Below are 21465 nucleotides of genomic sequence, written 5' to 3'. Positions count from 1 at the left end.
GAGCAGGTTGTGTGGAAATTGTGTGTGGGGTGAGCTCCTGGGACAGGTTGTGTGTGTGAGGGGGGGAGGCTCTTGGAAACGGGGTGGCTTTTCTGCACCCCTCAAGTGGGCCTGGTTGCGGCGGGTGCATGCGTGCGCACACACATGTACACGTGTGCACACATATGTACACGTGTGTGGGCGTGCGCGCGCGACGCTCCGGCCTGGCGCAGTTGGCAGGACCGGTGGGCTCGTGCGGCAACGGCCGCGGAGGGCGGGCCCCTGGCCAATCAGAGCGCGGCCCAGTGACGCATTGCAGGTACGAACCGACCAATGGGGAGCCGCCTCCCGGGCTCGGCACTCCTCAGGGCCGCGCCGGGGTCCCTCCGCGCCGCAAAGTAGTCCCTCTGAGGTAATTCCCTCCCCCTCCCGACAGCGCCCCTGCAGGGGGAACGGGGGCCACCCCTCCTTCGGATCGATCGATCGATCGATCAGCCAATCGCCCCCGCCGCAGAACACTGAAGAGGGGGTCCCGAAAGGGCGTTGGGGGGGGGGCTCTTGCTCAGTTGGCCGGAACTCGTTCCTGCCGTTCCGTTATCGGCGGAGGGATCCGGAGGAGGGAGGTGTTTATGAGGCGCCGGGGGCGGTTGGGGGGGGATTAGTCGGAGCGCAGCAGCCGAGGCGGGCGGACGTGTCGACGCGGTGCTTGAGGACCCGGGAAGGCTTGCGGCATGGTGAGGGCGGCGGGGGCAGAGCCTGGAGGAAGGGTGGGAGGGAGGGAAAATGGGAAAGCCTCCCTTAATCTCGGGGATGTGTGGGAGGGGAAGGTGGGGGTCGCAGGTGGGGTTGCCTGCCCGCCAACGGGGCGTCATTCCCCGTGAAGGGGCGCCATTGGAGACGGGTTGATGGTGGGGGGAAGGCGCGAGGCCGTTTTCAAACCGTTGCAGGGGGCGCGCGGGAAGCTTTGTCTCGCGCCTCCCGCCACGCGCAGGCGTGGGGGGGGGGGGGGGGCGGTGGCTCTGGGTCGCGCGTGCGCATGCGCGCGCCGCTCCCCTCCTACCCCCGCACCCTGGCGCGCATGCGCCGTCTGAGGCGGGGCGGCGGCGCGCCCGGCCGCGCTGAGGAGACGCGGGGGCGCGCGCGCGGCTTTGCGGCATCATCATCATAATGGCATTTATTAATCACTCAATCGTATTTATTGAGCGCTTACTGGGTGCAGAGCACTGTACTAAGCGCTTGGGAAGTACAAGTTGGCAACATACAGAGACACTGTGTGCACAGCACTGTTCTAAGCGCTGGGGAGGTTACACGGTGATCAGGTTGTCCCACAGTCTTCATCCCCATTTTACAGATGAGGTCGCTGAGGCGCAGTGAAGTGGCTTGCCCAAAGTCACCCAGCTGAGAAGTGGCGGAGCCGGGATTTGAACCCATGACCTCTGGCTCCAAAGCCCGGGCTCTTTCCACTGAGCCACGCTGCTTCTCTTAATAATCATAATAATGTTGGTATGTGGTAATATCAAATTACCAGAAAATGTTGGTATCAAGGGAAGCAGAGTGGCTCAGTGGAAAGAGCCCGGGCTTTGGAGTCAGAAGTCCTGGGTTCAAATCCCGGCTACGCCACTTGTCAGCTGGGTGACTTTGGGCAAGTTACTTCACTTCTCTGGGCCTCAGTTCCCTTATCTGGAAAATGGGGGTGAAGACTGTGAGCCCCCCCGTGGGACAACCTCATCACCTTGTAACCTCCCCGGCGCTTAGAACAGTGCTTTGCACATAGGAAGTGCTTATTAAATGTTATCATTATTATTATTTGTTAAGCGCTTCCTATGTGCTAAGCGCTGGGGGAGGTACAGGGTCATCAGGTTGTCCCACATGGGGCTCCCAGTCCTAATCATTCATTCATTCAATTCAACCGTATTTATTGAGCGCTCACTGTGTGCAGAGCACTGTACTAAGCGCTTGGGAAGTCCAAGTGGGCAACATATAGAGGCGGTCCCTACCCAACAGCGGGTTCACAGTCTAGAAGGGGGAGAGAGACAACAAAACATATTAATAAATAGAAGAAATATGTACAAGTAAAATAGAGTAATAAATATGTACAAACATATATACATTAATTCAGTCGTATTTATTGAGCGCTTACTGTGCAGAGCACTGAACTAAGCGCTTTGGAAGTACAAGTTGGCAACATCTAGAGACGGTCCTTACCCAACAGCGGGCTCACAGTCTAGAAGGGGGAGACAGACAACAAAACAAAACATATTAATAGAATAAATAAGTACAAGTAAAATAGAGTAATAAATATGTACAAATATATATACAGGTGATGTGGGGAAGGGGAGAGGAAGGAGGAGGCTCAGCCTGGGAAGGCCTCCTGGAGTTTTATCCACGAGACGACACTGCTCTGTGAACCTAGGGATAACAATGGCAACATTTTTATTTTATTCAATCGTACTTATTGAGCGCTTACTGTGTGCAGAGCACTGTACTAAGCGCTTGGGAAGTACAAGTTGGCAACCTATAGAGATGGTCCCTACCCAACAGCGGGCTTGCAGTCTCGAAGGTGACTGTGGGATACAGAAGGGGGTTACAAGGTGATCAGTTTGTCCCACTTGGGGCTCACAGTCTTCATCCCAATTTTCCAGATGAGGTCACTGAGGTCCAGAGAAGTAAAGTGACTTGCCTAAAGTCACACACACAGCTGATAAGGGGTGGAGTCGGTATTCGAACCCATGACCTCCGACTCCCAAGCCCGGGCTCTTTCCACTGAGCCTCGCTGCTTCTCTGCTTGTAAATAGTAATAATGATAATGGTGGTATTAAGCGCTTACTAGGTGCCAAGCACTGTTCTAAGCGGGGGTAGATAGGAGGTCATCAGGTTGTCCCACGTGGGGGTCACAGTCTTCATCCCCCGTTTTGCAGAGGAGGTAATAATAATGGTGATGGTATTTGTTAAATGCTTACTGTGTGCCAACACTGTTCTAAGCGCTGGGTTAGATGTAAGGTAGGTTGTCCCACGTGGGGCTCACAGTCTTGATCCCCTGTTTACAGATGAGGGAACTGAGGCCCAGTGAAGTGACTTGCCCACAGTCACACAGCTGACAAGTGGCGCAATTAAGTGATTTGCCCAAGATCACCCAGCGGTCTATTGCCGAATTGTGCTTTCCAAGCGTTTAGTCCAGTGCTCTGCACACAGTGAGCGCTCAATAAGTATGATTGAATGCATCCATAGTGCAGGCCCCGCTTTCCCTCTTCTCCCACGCCCTTCTGCTTCGCTCTGACTTTGCTCCCCCCTCCACATTTATGTATATTGTCTGTAATTCTGTTTGTATTGATGTCTGTTCCCCCCCACCCCGCAGACTGTGAGCTCCTTCTGGGCAGGGCAGGTCTTTGTGTTGTGCTTCCCCAAGCGCTTAGTACAGTGCTCTGCACACAATAGAGAAGCAGGAGTGGAAAGAGCCCGGGCTTGGGAGTCCGAAGTCGTGGGTTCAAATCCCGGCTCCGCCACCTGTCAGGTGGGTGACTTTGGGCGAGTCCCTGAACTACTCTGGGCCTCAGTTCCCTCATCTGTCAAATGGGGGTGAAGGCTGTGAGCCCCACGGGGGACAACCTGATCACCTTGTATCCCCCGCCCCAGCGAGGGCAGGGGGTTGTAATGTTAAAAACTGGGCTCCTTTTATCCACACACCCCCGCAATGCGCAGGACACCCCAATCTGAGCGGTGGAGGTGCCTTCTCACAGACCCTTCCTCCTCCACCCCCAGTTTGATGATGGTGGGGGCGAGGAGAGCAGGGGCACGGTGCCCTAAGTGTCGAGTTGGTCCACCTTCAACGGTGCCAGCTGCCGTGCCCACCTCTTGTGCAGAATCAGCAGCCCCCATTTCTTCCGCCCGTCTCTGGTGGGTAAAATGTGTGAATCCTTAGCCCGCCTCTTTCCCGAAGAAAGAATTCCTGGCCAAGTGAGAGGCGGCAGGGATTCCCAAGAACGTCACTTGGGTTTTTGCTGCAGTGCAGTGGAGTCGTTTTGACGTTAGAGTTCCGGGTTCAGGGTAAGCATTCAGGAAATTGAGACTTGCCCAGAAAGTTTATACATCGAGGCGCGACTTCTGATCGTGTATTGAGAAGGGGTGGGGTTTTTTTGTTTGGTTTTTGTTTGTTTTTTTTTTGTTTGTATTTCTAGCGCGTTGACTGTCACAAAATGAAAGCCCCACCCCAATGCTGGAGATTCACTTGTAAAGCAAAATTGTGGCAGTTGAAATTCTAGGTGACAGTTATGGGTGTGTGCAGGAAGTTGGGTGACAGTTTAACAGACTTAGTAGGCCAGGGCCACCAGAAATTTGAACCAAAAGGAGGGTAAGAAATGCAAGTGGAATATTTTAGCTCTAATCTTGATATCCCAGTTGAACTTGGATTCGGATTGCCTAGGTTGACTTGATGTGAATTTATCCAGTTACCTGCTCCCAGTGAAAGTTATACTTCAGCAGGGGTGGGGTAAGGTGCCAAGGTATGTGTGGACCACTCTGCCCTCAGCCCCCTGTACTAAGCTCTTGGGAGAGTACAACACACATTCCCTGCCCACAGGGAGTTTATATTCTAGAGGGGGAGGCAGAGATTAATATAAATGAATTACAGAGTTTTTTTTTTTTATAATGGCATTTATTAAGCGCTTACTATGTGCAGAGCACTGTTCTACTTAAGTGCTGGGGGCGGGGGGTGGAGAAAGGAGTAAGTCAGGGTGACCCAGAAGGGAGTGGGGAAAAGAGGAAATGAGGGCTCCTCTTTTTTTATTTCTTTTCCCCCTTCCCCTTCCATATATTTAAAGCTTAGTATGGGCCATTGAATAATTTTTACCTTATTTAACATTAAAGGCCTAGAAACATTTGCTTTCCTATAGTCATCAATCATATTTATTGAGCACTTACTATGTGCAGAGCACTGTACTAAGCGCTTAGTCCTTTTCTAAGATCTGAATAGAAATGAGAAAGGTGTTAGCAAGTGGAATTTACTGAATCCCAATAGTTACTTGGGACGTTTGGTCCACCCTTAGTTCCATCTTGAGGATTTTGTAGATTTGATTCTAAAACATAGGCGGTAGGGGGTTGGAATGCTCAATAGTCAGTCCATCTCACAAGATACACGTTATTTTTAATAAAATCAATTTCTTGTAGTGCCCTGTGAGAGAAGCAGCATGGCCTAGTGGACAAAGCACAGGTCTGGGGGTCAGAAGGACCTACCTGGTTCTAATTACGGCTCTGCCACTTCTCTGTTGTGTAACCATGGACAAGCCACTTCACTCTTGGGAGTCAGTTACATCATCTGTAAAATGGGGATTAAGACTGAGCCCCAAGTGGGACAGGGCCTGTGTCCAGCCTGATAATCTTTTATCTACCTGGCTGCTTAGTATAGTACCTGGCACATAGTGCTTAACAAATACTATTTTTTTTTTAAAAAAAAGAAATATTTCACGATCTGTGAGGCCAATATGGGGAAGCCGTTTATTTTCAGAGCTGACGCTCAAAGGAAGATGTCTTGGGTGGGGTTTTTTTGTTTTTTTTTAAAGAGAACAAAAGTATGCCTTTAACCTAGGGTGGAATAAAGATTTAACTACATAGTATCCTGGCTTATAGCCCAGTAATCCATATCATTTAGTAGTTGAAGCTTTCAACCGCTGACAAGTGCTCAGTAGAGTGCTCCGCACCCAGTGTGGAACTCATACCACTGACTGACTCTTCTCTTGGGGGAACCAAAGACTTCCTTTGGGTCCAAAGTGACTAACTGAAATGTGATGCACATCATGGCTGGCCTTTATTCCTTCATTCATTCGATGGTATTTATTTAGGGCTTACTGCGTGCAGAGCACTGTACTAAGCGCTTGGGAAGTACAACCCAAGAGGTTTTTATTAAGCCAGAGGTTGTCAGAATTTAGAACCGTTGGAACTGAGCTTGATCTCAGCTATGAAGGTAATGGTCATCCAGCGTCCACTGGCACAATACCCAGCCCACCGAATGGATTTCCTCATATGCGTCCTTCAGGTTACTGGGCCTTCTTAATAATTATGGTATTTTAAGCGCTTACTGTGTGCCAGGCACTGCACAACTTCACAGGGCTCCTCCTGGTCCTCAGCCTAGGGAGAGGAGTGTGTTGTGCGATTTATCTTCAGTTGCGAAGATTGTTTGGGTAGTGGCTGCCCACATTGCAATATATTACACACGTTCCTCTTTTTAATGAAATTGTCAATGTACAACGGAGTGCCGTACAAAACAGCTTTGCTAGGGTAGTATCTATCAATCAGTGGTATTTATTGAGCACTTCCTATGTGCAGAGCACTGTTCTAAGCACTTAGGGGTACAGTGCAAGAAAATGAGCAGATATATGTTCCCTGCCCATGGTGAGCTTACAGTCTTAAGTGCCGTTGAGTCCTTTCAGATTCATAGCAACTCTGTGCATGTACTTTCTCCAGAATGTCTTGTCCGCTGCCCTAATCCGCAACTTTACTAATGGTTCTTCCATTATCGTTGTTTTCATCTCTATCCATCTAGCCGCTGGTCTAGAGGATAATAATAATCATTATGATGTTTAAGCGCTCACTATGTGCCAAGCACTGTTCTAAGCACTGGGGCCGGATACAAGGTAATCAGGTTGTCCCACGTGGAGCTCAGCCCTAACCCCCCATTTTACAGATGAGGTCACTGAAGCACAGAGAAAAGAAGCCAGTTGCCCAGGGTCAAACAGCAAACAAGTGGCAGAGTCAGAATTAGAACCCATGTCCCAGACTCCCAAGCCTGTGCTCTTGCCACTAGGCCAGGAGGAGCGTAGCAAGCAAAGGGGTGGGGGGTTGCTGTGTGGTAGATTAGGTGGCCTAGGTTGATGGTTTATTTAGTCAAGGAGCAGCTTTTATCAGGCTTTGGGTGGTGCCGCAAATGGGCTAGCCAAGTTAGGGACTAGCTGTGCCACGTGGAAGGGACCGTCAGCCATGTTCCCACAGATGGGTTAAAGTTCATTGCCAAAATCATCTTTGCCACTGCTTGTAACGTTTATGGTTGTGTTTGTCATCTTTTGTGATAGGTGACCTAAGGGTCACACTATGATCAATATTAAACTCAGCTCTTTCATACACTAGCACAAACTGTAGGGAAGCAAGGGCAGGATATTGTACCATTAAAAGTGCCAAGGGAATAAATTTGTCATCTCTTGCATCCTAGTGTTTGTCTCCCTACTAGGTCAAACACAAAGATTAATGAGTTTGACTTCCCTTCAGTGAGACTAGAACGTTTGCTCTTGCCAGAATACCCTGAGCCTTAGAAAAAGTGCCTTGATTTTGAGATGAAACTTACTCGATTGAAGTAGAACAAAGTTGAGAAAAGATGTAGCAGATGCCAGATGGAAGCTTGCTATTGCAACAGCCTGTTCTTAGTAATAGTTGTATTTTTATCTGCCTCTCTGCCTCTCAGCTGTCAGGCTCTGGAGTGATAAAAGGATACAAGACTTATGTCCTTCCAGAATCTACAAAGAAATTCTTTACTGTGCAGGTGTGATTAAACACCAGAACTGGCCCGATAGAGGTTGTGGGATTTTCATCCTTGCAGATTCCTAAAAATAGGATAGACAGACAACCACCTGTCCTGGCTGGTGTTAGCTGTTCACTCAGAGGTAGGGAACTAGTCCTGATCCAACCTCGCTGGTGGTGACTTATTTTTAGTATTTGTTTGGACTACAGTGTAGGAATTATGTTTCTCCTCTACTGAAGTCTAGAAATTGAACCCCTTATGGGTCTACTCATGCTGAAGGAGGACGATTAGAAACTCATTTTTTAATTGTAGTCTTGGTGGAAAACTAGAAGACTAGAGCAGTCTAGTGGAGTTGCTGGGGTCTCTTCATCTTTGGGACAATTTTTGTGGCCTACTTAAGAGGAGGAATCTGAAGAACCTGCTGCTGTGTCCTGGAGAATCCTTCTAAGCCGAGTTCCAGAGAGAAACATAAGCAGGAAGAGTTCAGAACAGGAATTCAAGAGATCATACCCACCCACCCCCCCTGCTTTTCGAAGGACACTTGGCCGAATCTTGAATGGCTTTATAGGGAGACTTTTGGCTAACTGATTATGCAGATAATTGAAGATCCTCATCCCAGCTACTAGTTAAAATCAAATAACCTGGTCAGAGTTGCTGCCAAAGGTGAAATTGAATGTTCTCAGGGAAACGGGTAGTCAACAGTGCTATGTGCATTGTTCCCCTTACTTGAGGCTAAGGAAACATCCTGATCTGAATGTTTCTTCATTTTTCTGTTAAAGGTAGAGGCTGAAGTTCTAAGTGAGAAGAATGTTAAAATGTCTGTCCTTCCACCCTTTTTTGGTGGGGGAGGCGGTCAACTCTTGGTAGTCTTGATTTTTAGTAATATGAATCTGGGTCAGACTCAATGTGTGCTGCATTGTTTATGCAACTGCATGCACAGTTGCTTTAGAAAACGTTGCAAACGAGCAACTTTGAATACCGTGGCAGGTTTTTGTTAACATGCCCTGTGGATGAGGGAGAGATGATCAATTTCATTTCTGCTCTTCCAGGAAGTCTGGAAGACCAGAGCATTTTGTGGACCTCATAGCATGCAAGAGCCTGTAAATAATGTGCTTTGAGCTTCTTACCTTTGGTGTAACATTGTCTTGACCCATCGCCATGTGGTTTATTTCAGAGTTGAAGAAATGCTTTCACACGTACTAACTCCACTGCTTCTCTTGCAGGCCGATCAACTGACAGAAGAGCAAATTGCAGGTGAGCCAAATGCTTTGCTGCTTCTACAGCCAACCGGGTCTTACCAAACTGATTTAATAGCAAAATAGTCATTTTAGCATGCTTTGAATTGTCTACTTTCTTAAATCATAAAGCGCTAGAGCACTGCCTCTGATTTTTTTTTTTTTTTTTGTTTAATGCCCCCTTTCATCTCTAGGAAGATGACCAAGACCAAATGCAATTGCTAAATGCATATTAAGCACCAGCTAACATTAACTGATCCTGTTTCAGTTGGAGATGAGTGCATAATTTTATGGGTAGAATTATTTTATGGATTTTTGGACATGCCAACAAATTTATCTAGAAGGGTTTTTTTTTTGGGTGTGTGTGTGATTACTCTGTCCTGTGACTCAAATGCCACATATCCAATTTCATCAAGCTCCAGAGCAGTTGCTAATGTTGATGCTGATCCCTAGGCAACTGCCACAAGCCAAGTCAAGGGAGGTTCAGAATAGAAGAGGAAAGGAAGAGAATATTTCCATTCAAGTATCATTAACTTGAAAGTCAAGGGACCAGAAATAATGGGCTTTGAATTCAGATTATCCACCCTATTATTGAATTATTTAGGAAAGGACAATAGCATCTTTAGCTAACTGGAGTTGAATTATTGAAGTCAATATTGGTTTAAAAGAGATTTTATTGTATTTAAAGAGTCTGGTTGAGAAATCACCCTGCTCAGAGTAATAATTGGTATTTGGTCACATTTAACATTTCTGTTGATTCTCTAAACTCCAAGCTACCAAAAATTGCTTGGTTGTCCAAGTGTGTTCTTCCCGTAATGTAGGTCACAGAAAATTAAAACTCTGAAACGTGTTCCAAATCTTGGTTTTAAAAATGGATTCTCACTGAATAGGCATTTTAAATCAGATTGCCTCCAATTATAGAGATAATTGGGCCACTGATGGTTTTAGCGACATCGTACGAGGGCCTAAGTACAAGGAAGTCGGGGAAACAAACAGCAGAAGTATCAGTGGTATTGTGTGAACGAAAACTTGCTCTGTGCAAGGAATCTCTGTCCCTGGAGATGGTCATTAAATTAATGATTTTAATAAGAATGCAAATATACAAAAAAATCTGAATAAATGAAATATAAACATGGGCTGAAGTGGCTGAAGGGATAATGTGACCCCCAAGGGGCAGGGTGGGTGGATTCATCCAGGAATGCCTTTTGGAAGCTAACCTTTTGCAATAAAACAAAAGGATTTTTTATCATCTCAAGCCTGCATTAGAGATTTTTAAAAGCACTTTATTAATCTTTAGAAAATTAGATGCTTAATGATAGGCTTTGACATAAAGCTATTCTCATGTTTTTAAAAAACCTGTTATATAATGTTTTTGGTTGGGTTTTTTTTTGTTTAGTAGTCAGGTGACTAAAATATCTTTTCTGGAGCCATCCTAAATGGAGTTTAATTTTCAAAGAGGAACCTTAATTTCCATCTAAGGCGTTCACTCTAAAACTAAGTGTCAAAATCAGTGCTTGGCACATAGTAAGTGCTTAATAAATACTATTATTACTAATTGAGGGGGACCTGTCAGTTCTAATGGTGGAAAAAACAAGATTCTTAAATGTAGCGTGGGTGATTTTTTTTTTTTTTTTTTGAATCTCAAATGTGGCCTTGTTTGAGATTCTGGAGCTCGGTCTTATGAATAAATGGTATATGAGATTTATAAAAAAGATTTAAAAAATTTGTGGTAAAAGGGACTGGTGGAGTAATTTACCCACTGACTAAAAGAAACCTACTTTTGTTTTGATTGTTGAAGCTGTTCATTAACATTCTGCAATCTCAAAGGGCATCACAGAACAATTCAGTGTGACATCACTGAAGGGTTAACTCAAAATGTTAACAGCCCTGCACTGATGTCCTCAGATATTGCTGCTTTTGGTTGTTGGCGTGCAGTGAAAATACAGGACAGGCTACTGCGGGCATTGAGGGGGTGGGGGGAATCAATGCACTGGTGTTCCTACTGGAATAGAATTTCAAGGTTAGTTTTGGGACTTAAAAAATCCACCTCTTTCATGTAGAATCTCATAACCTTATCAAATTAGTCTCATAGCTTCTAGTTCCCTTTCACACGTGCTAGTTTATAGTGTAGTGTAGAATGCTGGCATGTCTGTGGCTTCACAGGTTGGATGCATACCCTAAGGGGGCAAACAAACTTCTAGTTCCCCTTCACCTATGTTGACTTCTAGTGTAGTTTAGAATGCCAGCGTGTCTGTATCTTTTCAGGATGGATACTACCTTTTTCAGGAGCAATCGGAAGCTCTTTCATTCCAACTCTATCCTAAGCGTAAATTCTCCAGCAAGGACCGTGTTTACTGGGGAGCCAGGTTGCATCTAATTAAAGGACTGATCTGAAACCACCCCAGAGAAGCAGAAGGACCCAGGAGAAAACTAGTGGCTGGAAGCTCAGGTCTTGCTAGTGTCCATCCTCTTGTGGGTCAAGGGGATGTGTAGAGAAAGGATTTGTGGGGGTGAATGCTCTGCACACAGCAAGCGCTCAGTAAATACATTGGAATGAATGCCGACTGGTCCTGAAGTCTCTAAGAGGTAACGAGATTGATTATTAACTTAGAAGTTTTTAAAATAGTAAACTACCTTCATATCCATGACTGAGATGTTGCAGAATTTCAGTAATTAAGGAAAGCAATACAGAAAGTTTACTGGGGGTTTTTGTTTTTTGTGAATCCTGCAGTAAGGCAAATTTGTTGTGAGTGTTCCTTGACTGGTACAGGAATCACAATTCTGTTGTCTATCCAGGTTGAACTTAGATTTTTTTTTTTCCTAACATCACACAGTGAAAACACACGCAGCGGGCCAACAGGTTACTGCTCAACCTGCGTCTTGATTCTCTGAGTGGCGTTAGAGAGAGGTTTGAGAAGCGCATTTTGGAGACCGATTGGTCCAGCCTGGACAGGGAGAGACGAGAGGTGGGAAAGTTTGCGAGAGGAGGCCGATGCAGCAGTTGGGGACCAGGGCAGTTTGGCAAGGAGGAGGTTGGGATTTGGAGGAGATGATGCTAGTGACGATGGTGACTGACAGATGGACTAAGTAAGTTGAAAGGAAGAGTCATTTCTAATGCCATTTTAAGTGGCAGACTTGAGACAAGAAGGATAGCGGTGTTGTCTGTGATGGGTGAGGGAAGATGGGCAAATCAGTTTGAGGCGCCAACGGGGTACATCCAGGAAAAGGAGGCAAATGAGATGAGAAGTTGGGGCTGGTGAGGTAGAGCTGGTAATCCTGAAACCATGGCATGTGGCTCAGGTGCCCCAGAGGAGCGAAGGTAGATTGTGAAAAGAAGGGGACCCAGAATTAAACCTTGAGCCTTTATCCCCTACAGATTAAGGGGACAGAGGAAGAGTTGGCAAAAGAGCCAGAGAGGGAGGAAGAAGCAGAAAAGGCTACAGACTAAGATGGTGTCATTTCCAGGAGAAGGTGGTGGGTTCAGTGTCAGACAGTAGCAAAGTCTAGGGGATTTAGGAGTTATTGGTGACCCTGGAGTGGGCTCGGACTCTAGACTGTGAGCCCACTGTTGGGTTAGGGACCGTCTCTATATGTTGCCAACTTGTACTTCCCAAGTGCTTAGTACAGTGCTCTGCACACAGTAAGCGCTCAATAAATACGATTGAATGAATGAATCAATCATCAATCAATCAATGAATGAATGGGTAGAAGTGATTGAGGTTGGAAAAGTAGGCGGGAGATCTCCTGAAGGGCACGGGAGAGATTTTGGGGGTGTTTGAGCCTGATTGTGGCTTTTGTTACTAAAATGGATGGCATGGTCATCGAGGGCCATTTTAAAGTAGGAGTTATGTGGGGAGTGGGTGAGGGAGTCCTTAAGGGAAAAGGAATATTGGGTAGAGTTATAGCGGGTCATCTGCTAAGGAGCATTTTTTAGCCTGTAAGAGGAAGAATAGTTTGGAAAATCTGCAATCCCACGCTAGTCCTCGCTTTATGCTATTTAAGAGTTTACGACATGTCCAGCACTGTACTAAGAACTAATTAATTAGGTTGAACACAGTCTGTGTCCCACGTGGGCTCACTCTACAGATGAGGCGACAGGCACAGAGCACTAATGTAACTTGCCCAAGATCACACAGCAAGCAGGTGGCAGAGCTGGGATCAGAACCCAGGTCCTCTGACTCTCAGGCCTGGGCTCTTTCCAGTAGGCCATGTTCTTTCCCCAGCAAATAGAGAAACACAAAGTTCATTCAGTCGTATTTATTGAGCGCTTACTGTGTGCAGAGCACTGTACTAAGCGCTTAGTTGACCCCAGTGAATCTGCAGCTTCTTCTGGATTGAGGGAGGGTTCGATGAGTGACTTGTTAAAGGGGTAGAAATCATCTATTTGATCTCCTTAGCAACTTTGGTGCAAAAGGCAGAGGAGTCCTTTCAAGCAAGGAAACCCCCAGACGTGGAGTCGGGAAGCACGGGGGAAAGCAGCTTTGTCTTGAACCTGGACCACCCCGCCTTCTAACCCAAAACTGGAGCCCTTGGTGGGAGCAAAGCATCCTGAGAGGCTGGGCATTCTGGGGTGCCCAGTGACTTGGAAAGCTTTCTCCCCCGTTATTATGCAAGTCCACAGATCCTTGGAATCTCATCTTGTTTTCTGGTGGGGGCCCCCAATCCAAACTGCTTGTTCACAGAGCACCAGGACTCTATCCGAGCCCGGCTAGATTAGTTGCAAATAAAGGCATTCGTTAAGATGGCCAGACCCGTTGCCAAAAGCAGTTGTCACAGCTTTGACTTTCAAGACTGTAAGACGTGCCCAAGGGCTCAAGACCAGCCTCTTTGAGGGTTGGTGCTTTACCAAGGCTGCCTAACAATTCTGGATAACTTGGCCCGGGGAGGTTGAAGAGCTTAGTTTGCTTCAAAGCGTACAGGACCCTTAGAGCGTCTTTCAAACAGGCACGCTCCCTTTGGCCCCCACAATCTGCAGCTGAATGTTTGGAAGCCACGTGGCCTAGTGGAGAGAGCCCAGGCCGGAGAGTCGGGCCCTGGGTTCTAATCTAATCCTGCCTCTGTTGCATAACTGCTCTGTGACCGTAGGCAAGTTATTGGCCTCACATTTGGATTTGCACCTTTTATTCACCCCTCCTTCGGCCCCACAGCACTTATGTACCTATCCATTTTTTATCTGTATTAGTGTCTGCCTCCCCTCTAGACTGTAAGCCCATTGTAGGCAGGGAACATCTACCAACTCAGTCATACTGGGCTCTGCACACAGTAAGTGATCAATATCATCATCATCATCAATCGTATTTATTGAGCGCTTACTGTGTGCAGAGCACTGGACTAAGCGCTTGGGAAGTACAAGTTGGCAACATATAGAGACAGTCCCTACCCAACAGTGGGCTCACAGTCTAAAAGGGGGAGACAGAGAACAAAACCAAACATACTAACAAAATAAAATAAATAGAATAGATATGTACAAGTAAAATAGAGTAATAAATATGTACAAACATATACATGTACAGGTATATATACATATATATACATATATCAGTAAATATGTTTGATTCTTTGCCTCAGTTTCCTTAACTGTAAAATGGGGGTTCAATATCTAGTCTCCCTCCTACTTCGACTGTGAGCCCCATGTGGGACGGGCTGATAGATCTGTATCCACCCCAGCCTTTAGAATGGTGCTTGGCACGTAGTAAGTGCTCAACAAATACCATTTGAAAAACAAAACCGATGGAGGTGGTCACTTACCAGAAGTCAATCTAGGGGGACCTGACAAGCTCTAGTCCTAAAGCTATCAGACTCAGCCATTGTAGTGCTAGAGGGACAGATAAAGAAACTCCCTGAGATGTCATTACAGTAAGCTATTTTTATCACCGGCGTGTGGTCAACTAAGAACTTGAGCTAGCCAGCAGGAGCTCTGCCTAGGTCGACCAGCGGCTTCTGGGAAGCCTCTAAAGAAGTGTCATCTTCTCTTCTTGCCTGCCCTCCCCCCCACCCCCCAAAAAAAGGCCAAACTTGTGGTGTGATTATCCGCCCTAATCGTGACTAGACTTGCATTCTGGTATTGAAACAGGACTTCCTGCTGATCATCATCAATCGTATTGAGCGCTTACTATGTGCAGAGCACTGTACTAAGCGTTTGATCAAACTAACTACTGATGAAGACAGGAGACTGCCATTAGCAGTGAGGTTGGGAGAGTCTCTAAGACTGGGTATCTCCTTCGGGGAGGGGGTGCTGAGGCCTTCTAGATTGTGAGCCCGTTGTTGGATAGGAACCGTCTCTATATGTTGCTGACTTGTACTTCCCAAGCACTTAGTACAGTGCTCTGCACACAGTAAGCGCTCAATAAATACGATGAATGAATGAATGACAGAATTAGTGCCCTTTATCAGCCCATTTTTTTTCTTAGATTCTTCCTAGTTGTAGCATCTACTTAAGTACCCATTAAGTGCACTAAACTGTACCAGGCATTTAAAGAAACACAGAAAGTGACGGGTTTCCTGCCCACGAAGAGCTTGTACTTTAACGGACAAGACAAGCCACGATATTTAGAGCACTAACAAATTGGAGTAACTAGGGGGGAAATAAATAACAGCCAGAGATGCTTGGAGGGATGGTGGGAACATTTTTACCAACTCCATTGCATGCAGTACGTTGCAACTCTCCCAAGCGCTTAACGCAGTCCTGCACCCGAGTTAAGCCCTCAAATGCCATCGGGGAAATTGAAGGAGGAGGGATTTGAATGTAGTTTGGGGTGAGAAGAGGTGGGGAGTTGAAGCAAGGAGCAACAGCGAGAGCAAAGGGAAGGAGACAGGTTCGAGCACTGTTCTGCCAGAAGGTTGGCGTGGGTGGGAAAGGGGAAAGTGGGCTAGGGCAGAATGGGTGAAGTGGGGCCAGATCCAGAGAAAGAGAGAGAGCCTGGAAGCGGGCTGAGGTACATAGGGTTTCCTGCCCTCACATAAAACTCTTCCCTGAGGCCCAAGGGCAGGACTGTCCCATCACCCAAAGTCCATTACTGCCGCTAACTTACTTCCCCTGAGCCCAAGATGAAGTCCATGCACATCCAGAAATCAGTGGCATTGAAAGCATTCAGAAATGGATTCAGTCGACTCACCGGGCTGCGTCATGAAATTTCAAATTACTCAAATTCTATTTATTTCTTGACATAAAAATCGATTTGGGTGGGCACACCACATCTTTAGTCCCCACACTGCCTTCATTATCCCAAGGTCTTGAACTTCAAAGCCCACTGAATGTCATTCACTTTTAATCATAATCCACCTCCCCCGTGCTTTGGAGAGGAAAGGGTGCTGTTGGATTTTTGTGTATGTGTGTTTGGGGTTGGGGAGGTGGGGGGTTATGAAAGTCTGCTCACCTAGATCCCATGAACCTTCCTACCTCAGTTGGAAAATTGGAGGGGTAGGTATCTCTGGGATCGGGAGAAAGTTATTGGAGCAGAAGCCCTTATCTGATCCGAACCTAAAGGCCAACCTTAAACGCTTAGTACAGTGCTCTGCACACGGTAGTAAGCGCTCAATAAATACGATTGAATGAATGAGTAAAGGTTAGCAGGGCCCAGTAGCAGACCTGATCCAGGGGACTCATCACCCAGCACGAGTGTCCTGCTTACTTCTCTACCTGTGTCCCCCTATCCATAACCTATGTGGATGTCATCATCATCATCAATCATCAATCGTATTTATTGAGCGCTTACTGTGTGCAGAGCACTGGACTAAGCGCTTGGGAAGTACAAGTTGGCAACATATAGAGACAGTCCCTACCCAACAGTGGGCTCACAGTCTAAAAGGGGGAGACAGGGAACAAAACCAAACATACTAACAAAATAAAATAAATAGAATAGATATCTGTTTCCCTGTATACTGTGGGATCCCTGTGGGCAGGTATGGTTGACTTTTTTAAAAAATATGTATTTGTATACACACCTTCCTGGGTGTAGAATTAGAATTCCAAATGTTTACCTTCTGCTGTTTGAATTTTTCCTTTTGTTTTGGCTGCACCACCTTTTAAGCTTCAGTGGGCTCCCCTAGTCATGGTGGGATTTGGCAAACAGTTGTGGGAAGATGAGAGAAGGGGGCCTGGATAATAATTGTGGTATTCATTGGGCGCTTTCTGGGTGCCAGGCACTGTTCTAAGCTCTGGTGTAGATGCAGGATAATTGTCCCACAGGGTTCACAGTCTTTAATCATGCAAACTTTATAAAGTCATGAAAGTCATGGTGGTCAGAGGGAACACCAAACCGTTTCCCAAATCTCAAAGCTGAGTCGAGGGTGTTTTTTTGGAAACTTAGGGGTGGTAGGTCAAAAACAGGCAAAAAAGGAAACACTGCTTTGCCCACGAGGAACACATGCAAATTATTGCAACGTGGCAGCAGAATGTACACTTTCATTGAGGGTTTGGAGAAATCTCCTTAAAGGATGTGGTGCTGTCAAATAGCTTTTGAGACTTTTGATTAGGTTTTTCACTTGATTCTGGCTCAGCAACTAATCTCAAAACATCCATTAATTTGAATGCAACAGCAACTAGAAAGTGGGTGTCTCCCAACCTAAGAGATTTGGATCTAACCTGAGAGAAATTGTTAAAGCTAAGTGGGATGTATTTTTTTTAGTAGAGTTGAGTTTGAAAGGTAATACACCCTCTTTTCTCCCTCTTAGACTGTCAAGCTCCATGTGGGCAGGAAACACGTGTACCAACTCTGTTAGTTTGAACTCTCCCTAGTGTGCGGTTCAGTGTGCTATGCACAATAATTGCCCAGTAAACATAGTTATAGATTATAGTATAGTTATAATATAGACTAGCATGAAGGAGCACTCATGCTGTAGTATTTCCCAATTCCTTAACCTTGTTCTAGCAAAGTCATGTCAGGATTGAGTGTAGTTGATGGGACTGTGTTTTGAGACCTTAAATCAATCATTCTGGCATCACTGTTTGGTCCTTTTTCAACTGCTATTTTGGTTTTTTTCATGATTTTCCTTCTATACATTTAGTAATCTTTATAGAGGTTTTTTTCTCTCTGCGGGCATAGATTTGAGTCCTTGCATCCCATTTCCTTCCTTTCAAACTGATTGTTTTAACTAAAACATCTTCAGTAAACGTGTTCGAACTGGTAGGCAACCACTGCAGGTAAGGTAGAATGACCTCTTGATTTTGATACAAGAACATAGTACATTTAGCGTGTGTCCCATTTCAAGGGGAGTTTTACCACTTACTGTTCATGAAAAATAGCTTTACACTCTTACACGCAAATGAAGAGTCCGCCTCCCATCCTAAGAGCCCTGCACGACTGCTGGCATTGCTAAGCCTAAGCAAGATAAATGGTTGGCCTTCCCCGCGACTAAGCAATTCCAATTTTCTCTTTCCCAACAGAATTCAAAGAAGCTTTCTCACTATTTGACAAGGATGGCGATGGCACTATAACAACAAAGGAATTGGGGACTGTAATGAGGTCACTTGGGCAGAACCCAACAGAAGCGGAGCTGCAGGATATGATTAATGAAGTAGATGCCGATGGTAAGTAAACGATTCTTCGGCCTCTGCACTTTATTCCCTTCCCCATCCCCAGTTGGTGACTAAGATTTAAAGGTGGTTTTTTTTTGTTTGTTCCCTCCTCAGGAAATGGCACTATTGACTTTCCAGAATTTCTGACGATGATGGCAAGGAAAATGAAAGACACAGACAGCGAAGAAGAAATTAGAGAAGCATTCCGTGTGTTCGATAAGGTACCAAACCGGTCTGACTTGTCAGCCGTGGGATTTACATTTTAGTCAAACCAATAAATTGACTTTTCAGCTGCGGCTCTTTTGCCAGAGAAATTTTGAGGTGAAGGTGTGGGTTGGGCTAGTGGGTCTTCCGGAATCTGCTTTTTGGAAGGATCATCTGTGGCATATGCATTTCAGTACGTCTGTGCTGTAGTCTCCTCTTTCTGGATCCTCCGAAGGTCATGGTGTCTTACCGAAACCACTCAAAAGAGTGATCTGTGCTGTTAACTGAAGTTCTTCCCACCATTTCTGTTTGATTCTATCAAGCCTGGTCAGACTATTAAGTGGCTTTGGGTTTTTTGTGGGGTTTTTTTTGTGTGTGTGTGTGTGTGTGTGTTTGGGGTTTTTTTTATAGTTACTGGCTTATTCAATTTGAGGGGTGCTTATTTTTATTTATTTATTTTAAGGATGGTAATGGTTACATTAGTGCGGCAGAACTTCGCCATGTGATGACAAACCTGGGTGAGAAGCTAACAGATGAAGAAGTTGACGAGATGATCAGGGAAGCAGATATCGATGGTGATGGTCAAGTAAACTATGAAGGTAGGACTTGCCATGCCAGTGGCACCCCCCCAGCCCCCCCCCCCCCCTTTAATGTCTGACTTGATGTAGTTGACAAGGCGGAGATTAGACCTATAGAACAGGTATTGAAGCCCCATTTTACAGGTGAGGGATCTGAGGTATGGAAAAGGTCAGTGACTTGACCAAGATCACACAGCAGGCGTGTGGGAGAGCTGGGATTTAAAGCCAGTGCCTCCGGCTTCCAGGCCTAGTCACTGAGTTGCATTTAGTCTGAGGGGATTGTAGAATCAGTCAATCAATCATATTTATTGAGCGCTTACTGTGTGCAGAGCAGTGTCCTAAGCGCTTGGGAAGTACAAGTTGGCAACATATAGAGACAGTCCCTACCCAACAGTGGGCTCACAGTCTACAAGGGGGAGACAGAGAACAAAACCAAACATACTAACAAAATAAAATAAATAGAATAGATATGTACAAGTAAAATAAATATAGAGTAATAAATATGTACAAACATATATACAGGTGCTGTGGGGAAGGGAAGGAAGTAAGATGTGGGGGGGATGAAACCTCCCCACCAACAGAGGAAAAGATAGCAGGGAACATCACGTGCCATGGGAATAATTCTGACCTAGTATGGGCCCTTGAAGAACTAAGGTCCTATCATAGTTAACAGTGGGTCAATAATCTGAGTCTTCCATCTCATACGTATGATAAATCCGAATTCTCTTTTGATCCGGGTGGGACGATCCGGGGTGGATTGTCACTGTCTAGCATCGCATGGCTGTTGAGAACCCTTAACCTTCTCTTTAATTTTTTTTTTTCCAGAGTTTGTACAAATGATGACAGCAAAGTGAAGACATTGTACAGAATGTGTTAAATTTCTTGTACAAAATTGTTTATTTGCCTTTTCTTTGTTTGTAACTTACCTGTAAAAGGTTCTGCCCTCCCCCTCTACTGTCAAAAGAATATGCATGTATAGTAATTAGGATTCCACTCCTCCATGTTTTTTCTTCCCTTTATCTTCCTGTCATTGTCCTGAAACTCTTATTTTGGAAAATTGATCAAGTAACATGTTGCATGTGGCTTACTCTGGATATACCTAAGCCCTTCTGCACATCGAAACTTAGATGGAATTGGTCAAATGAGGGAACATCTGGGTTATGCCTGTTATAAAGAAGTAGTTTTCTTTAGAACTGTCAGCATGTCGTTGTTGAAGTGTGGAGTTGTAACTCTGCGTTGGACTATGGGCAGTCAACAATATGTACTTAAAGTTGCACTATTGCAAAACGGGTGTATTATCCAGGTACTCGTACACTATTTTTTTGTACTGCTGGTCCTGTACCAGAAAACATTTTCTTCTATTGTTAACTATGCTTTTTAAACTTTGTTTAGCCACTTATTTTCAAAGAATCTGCTTATGGCACAAATTGCCTCAAATCCATTCCAAGTTGTATATTTGTTTTCCAATAAAAAATTACAATTTACCCATTGTTTCACTGCATCCTTGAGTTCTTTGGGGATTTTTGATGTAGCTGTTTAGAATTAAGCGAGGTTCATTTTAATAAATGAAGGTAAACTCTCAAACTGAACCGACTTAGAAGCCAATCGCGGATACCGCTTGCGCGTTTGAATGATCCCTTCCGTACTCCTTGATTTGGGTGTTGAGAACTCAAGTAAATTTGCAAGGATGTACTTTCTGAAGAGTAGAGAGAACCAAGTAGCCCCTCTACAACGTTTCTTTGAATTCTTTTACCTTGTTGAAGGCTGTAACCCCCTTGTGGGACAGGGGACATGCCTACTGACTCTTGTATTGTACTCTCCCTCACCTAAGCCCTTAGTTCAGTGCTGTGCACATAGTAAGCCCTCGATAAGTGCCATTATTTGTGCGCTATGTTCCAGGCACTGTACTGAACGCTGCGGTAGATATAAGCTAGTCATGTTGAACTCAGCCCACGTCCAACATGGGGCTCACAGTCTTAATCCCCATTTAGAGAAGCAGCGTGGCTCAGTGGAAAGAGCACGGGCTTTGGAGTCAGAGGTCATGGGTTCGAATCCTGGCTCCCCCACAAGTCTGCTGTGTGACCTTGGGCAAGTCACTTAACTTCTCTGAGCCTGTTACCTCATCTGTAAAAATGGGGATTAAGACTGTGAGCCCCACGTGGGACAACTTGATCACATTGTGTGTCCCCCCAGCACTTAGAACAGTGCTTTGCACATAGTAAGTGCTTAACAAATGCCATCATTATTATTATTTAACAGATGAGGTAACGAAAGCCCAGAAAAGTGAAGTGACTTTCCCAAGGTGTCACAGCTGACAGGTGGTGGAGTGGGGATTAGAACCCAGGTCCTTCTGACTCGTAGGCCTGGGCTCTAGCCACTAGGCCACACTGCCTCTCTGGCACGCAGATCACTTGACATGCTTACCTGGAGACATTAAAACTTTCATGG

The 21465-nt window shown here is 45.6% G+C and overlaps 1 protein-coding gene across 1 annotated transcript; it reads left to right on the top strand.

The window, feature by feature from the left end:
* Positions 1 to 613: 613 nt before the first annotated feature.
* On the top strand, positions 614 to 20501 carry CALM2 (calmodulin 2). The gene is made up of 6 exons (XM_038751182.1): positions 614 to 713; positions 8707 to 8737; positions 18104 to 18247; positions 18350 to 18456; positions 18903 to 19038; positions 19843 to 20501. The coding sequence occupies exons 1-6, from the start codon at positions 711 to 713 to the stop codon at positions 19869 to 19871; spliced, it is 450 nt and encodes a 149-aa protein (XP_038607110.1). The 5' UTR covers positions 614 to 710; the 3' UTR covers positions 19872 to 20501.
* The last annotated feature ends 964 nt before the right edge of the window (positions 20502 to 21465 follow it).

Source organism: Tachyglossus aculeatus, chromosome 9, assembly GCF_015852505.1.
Source record: "Tachyglossus aculeatus isolate mTacAcu1 chromosome 9, mTacAcu1.pri, whole genome shotgun sequence".
NCBI classification, from domain to species: domain Eukaryota; kingdom Metazoa; phylum Chordata; class Mammalia; order Monotremata; family Tachyglossidae; genus Tachyglossus; species Tachyglossus aculeatus.
Note: the sequence above shows the minus strand (reverse complement) of the source record. Positions and strands in the feature narration are given on the sequence as shown.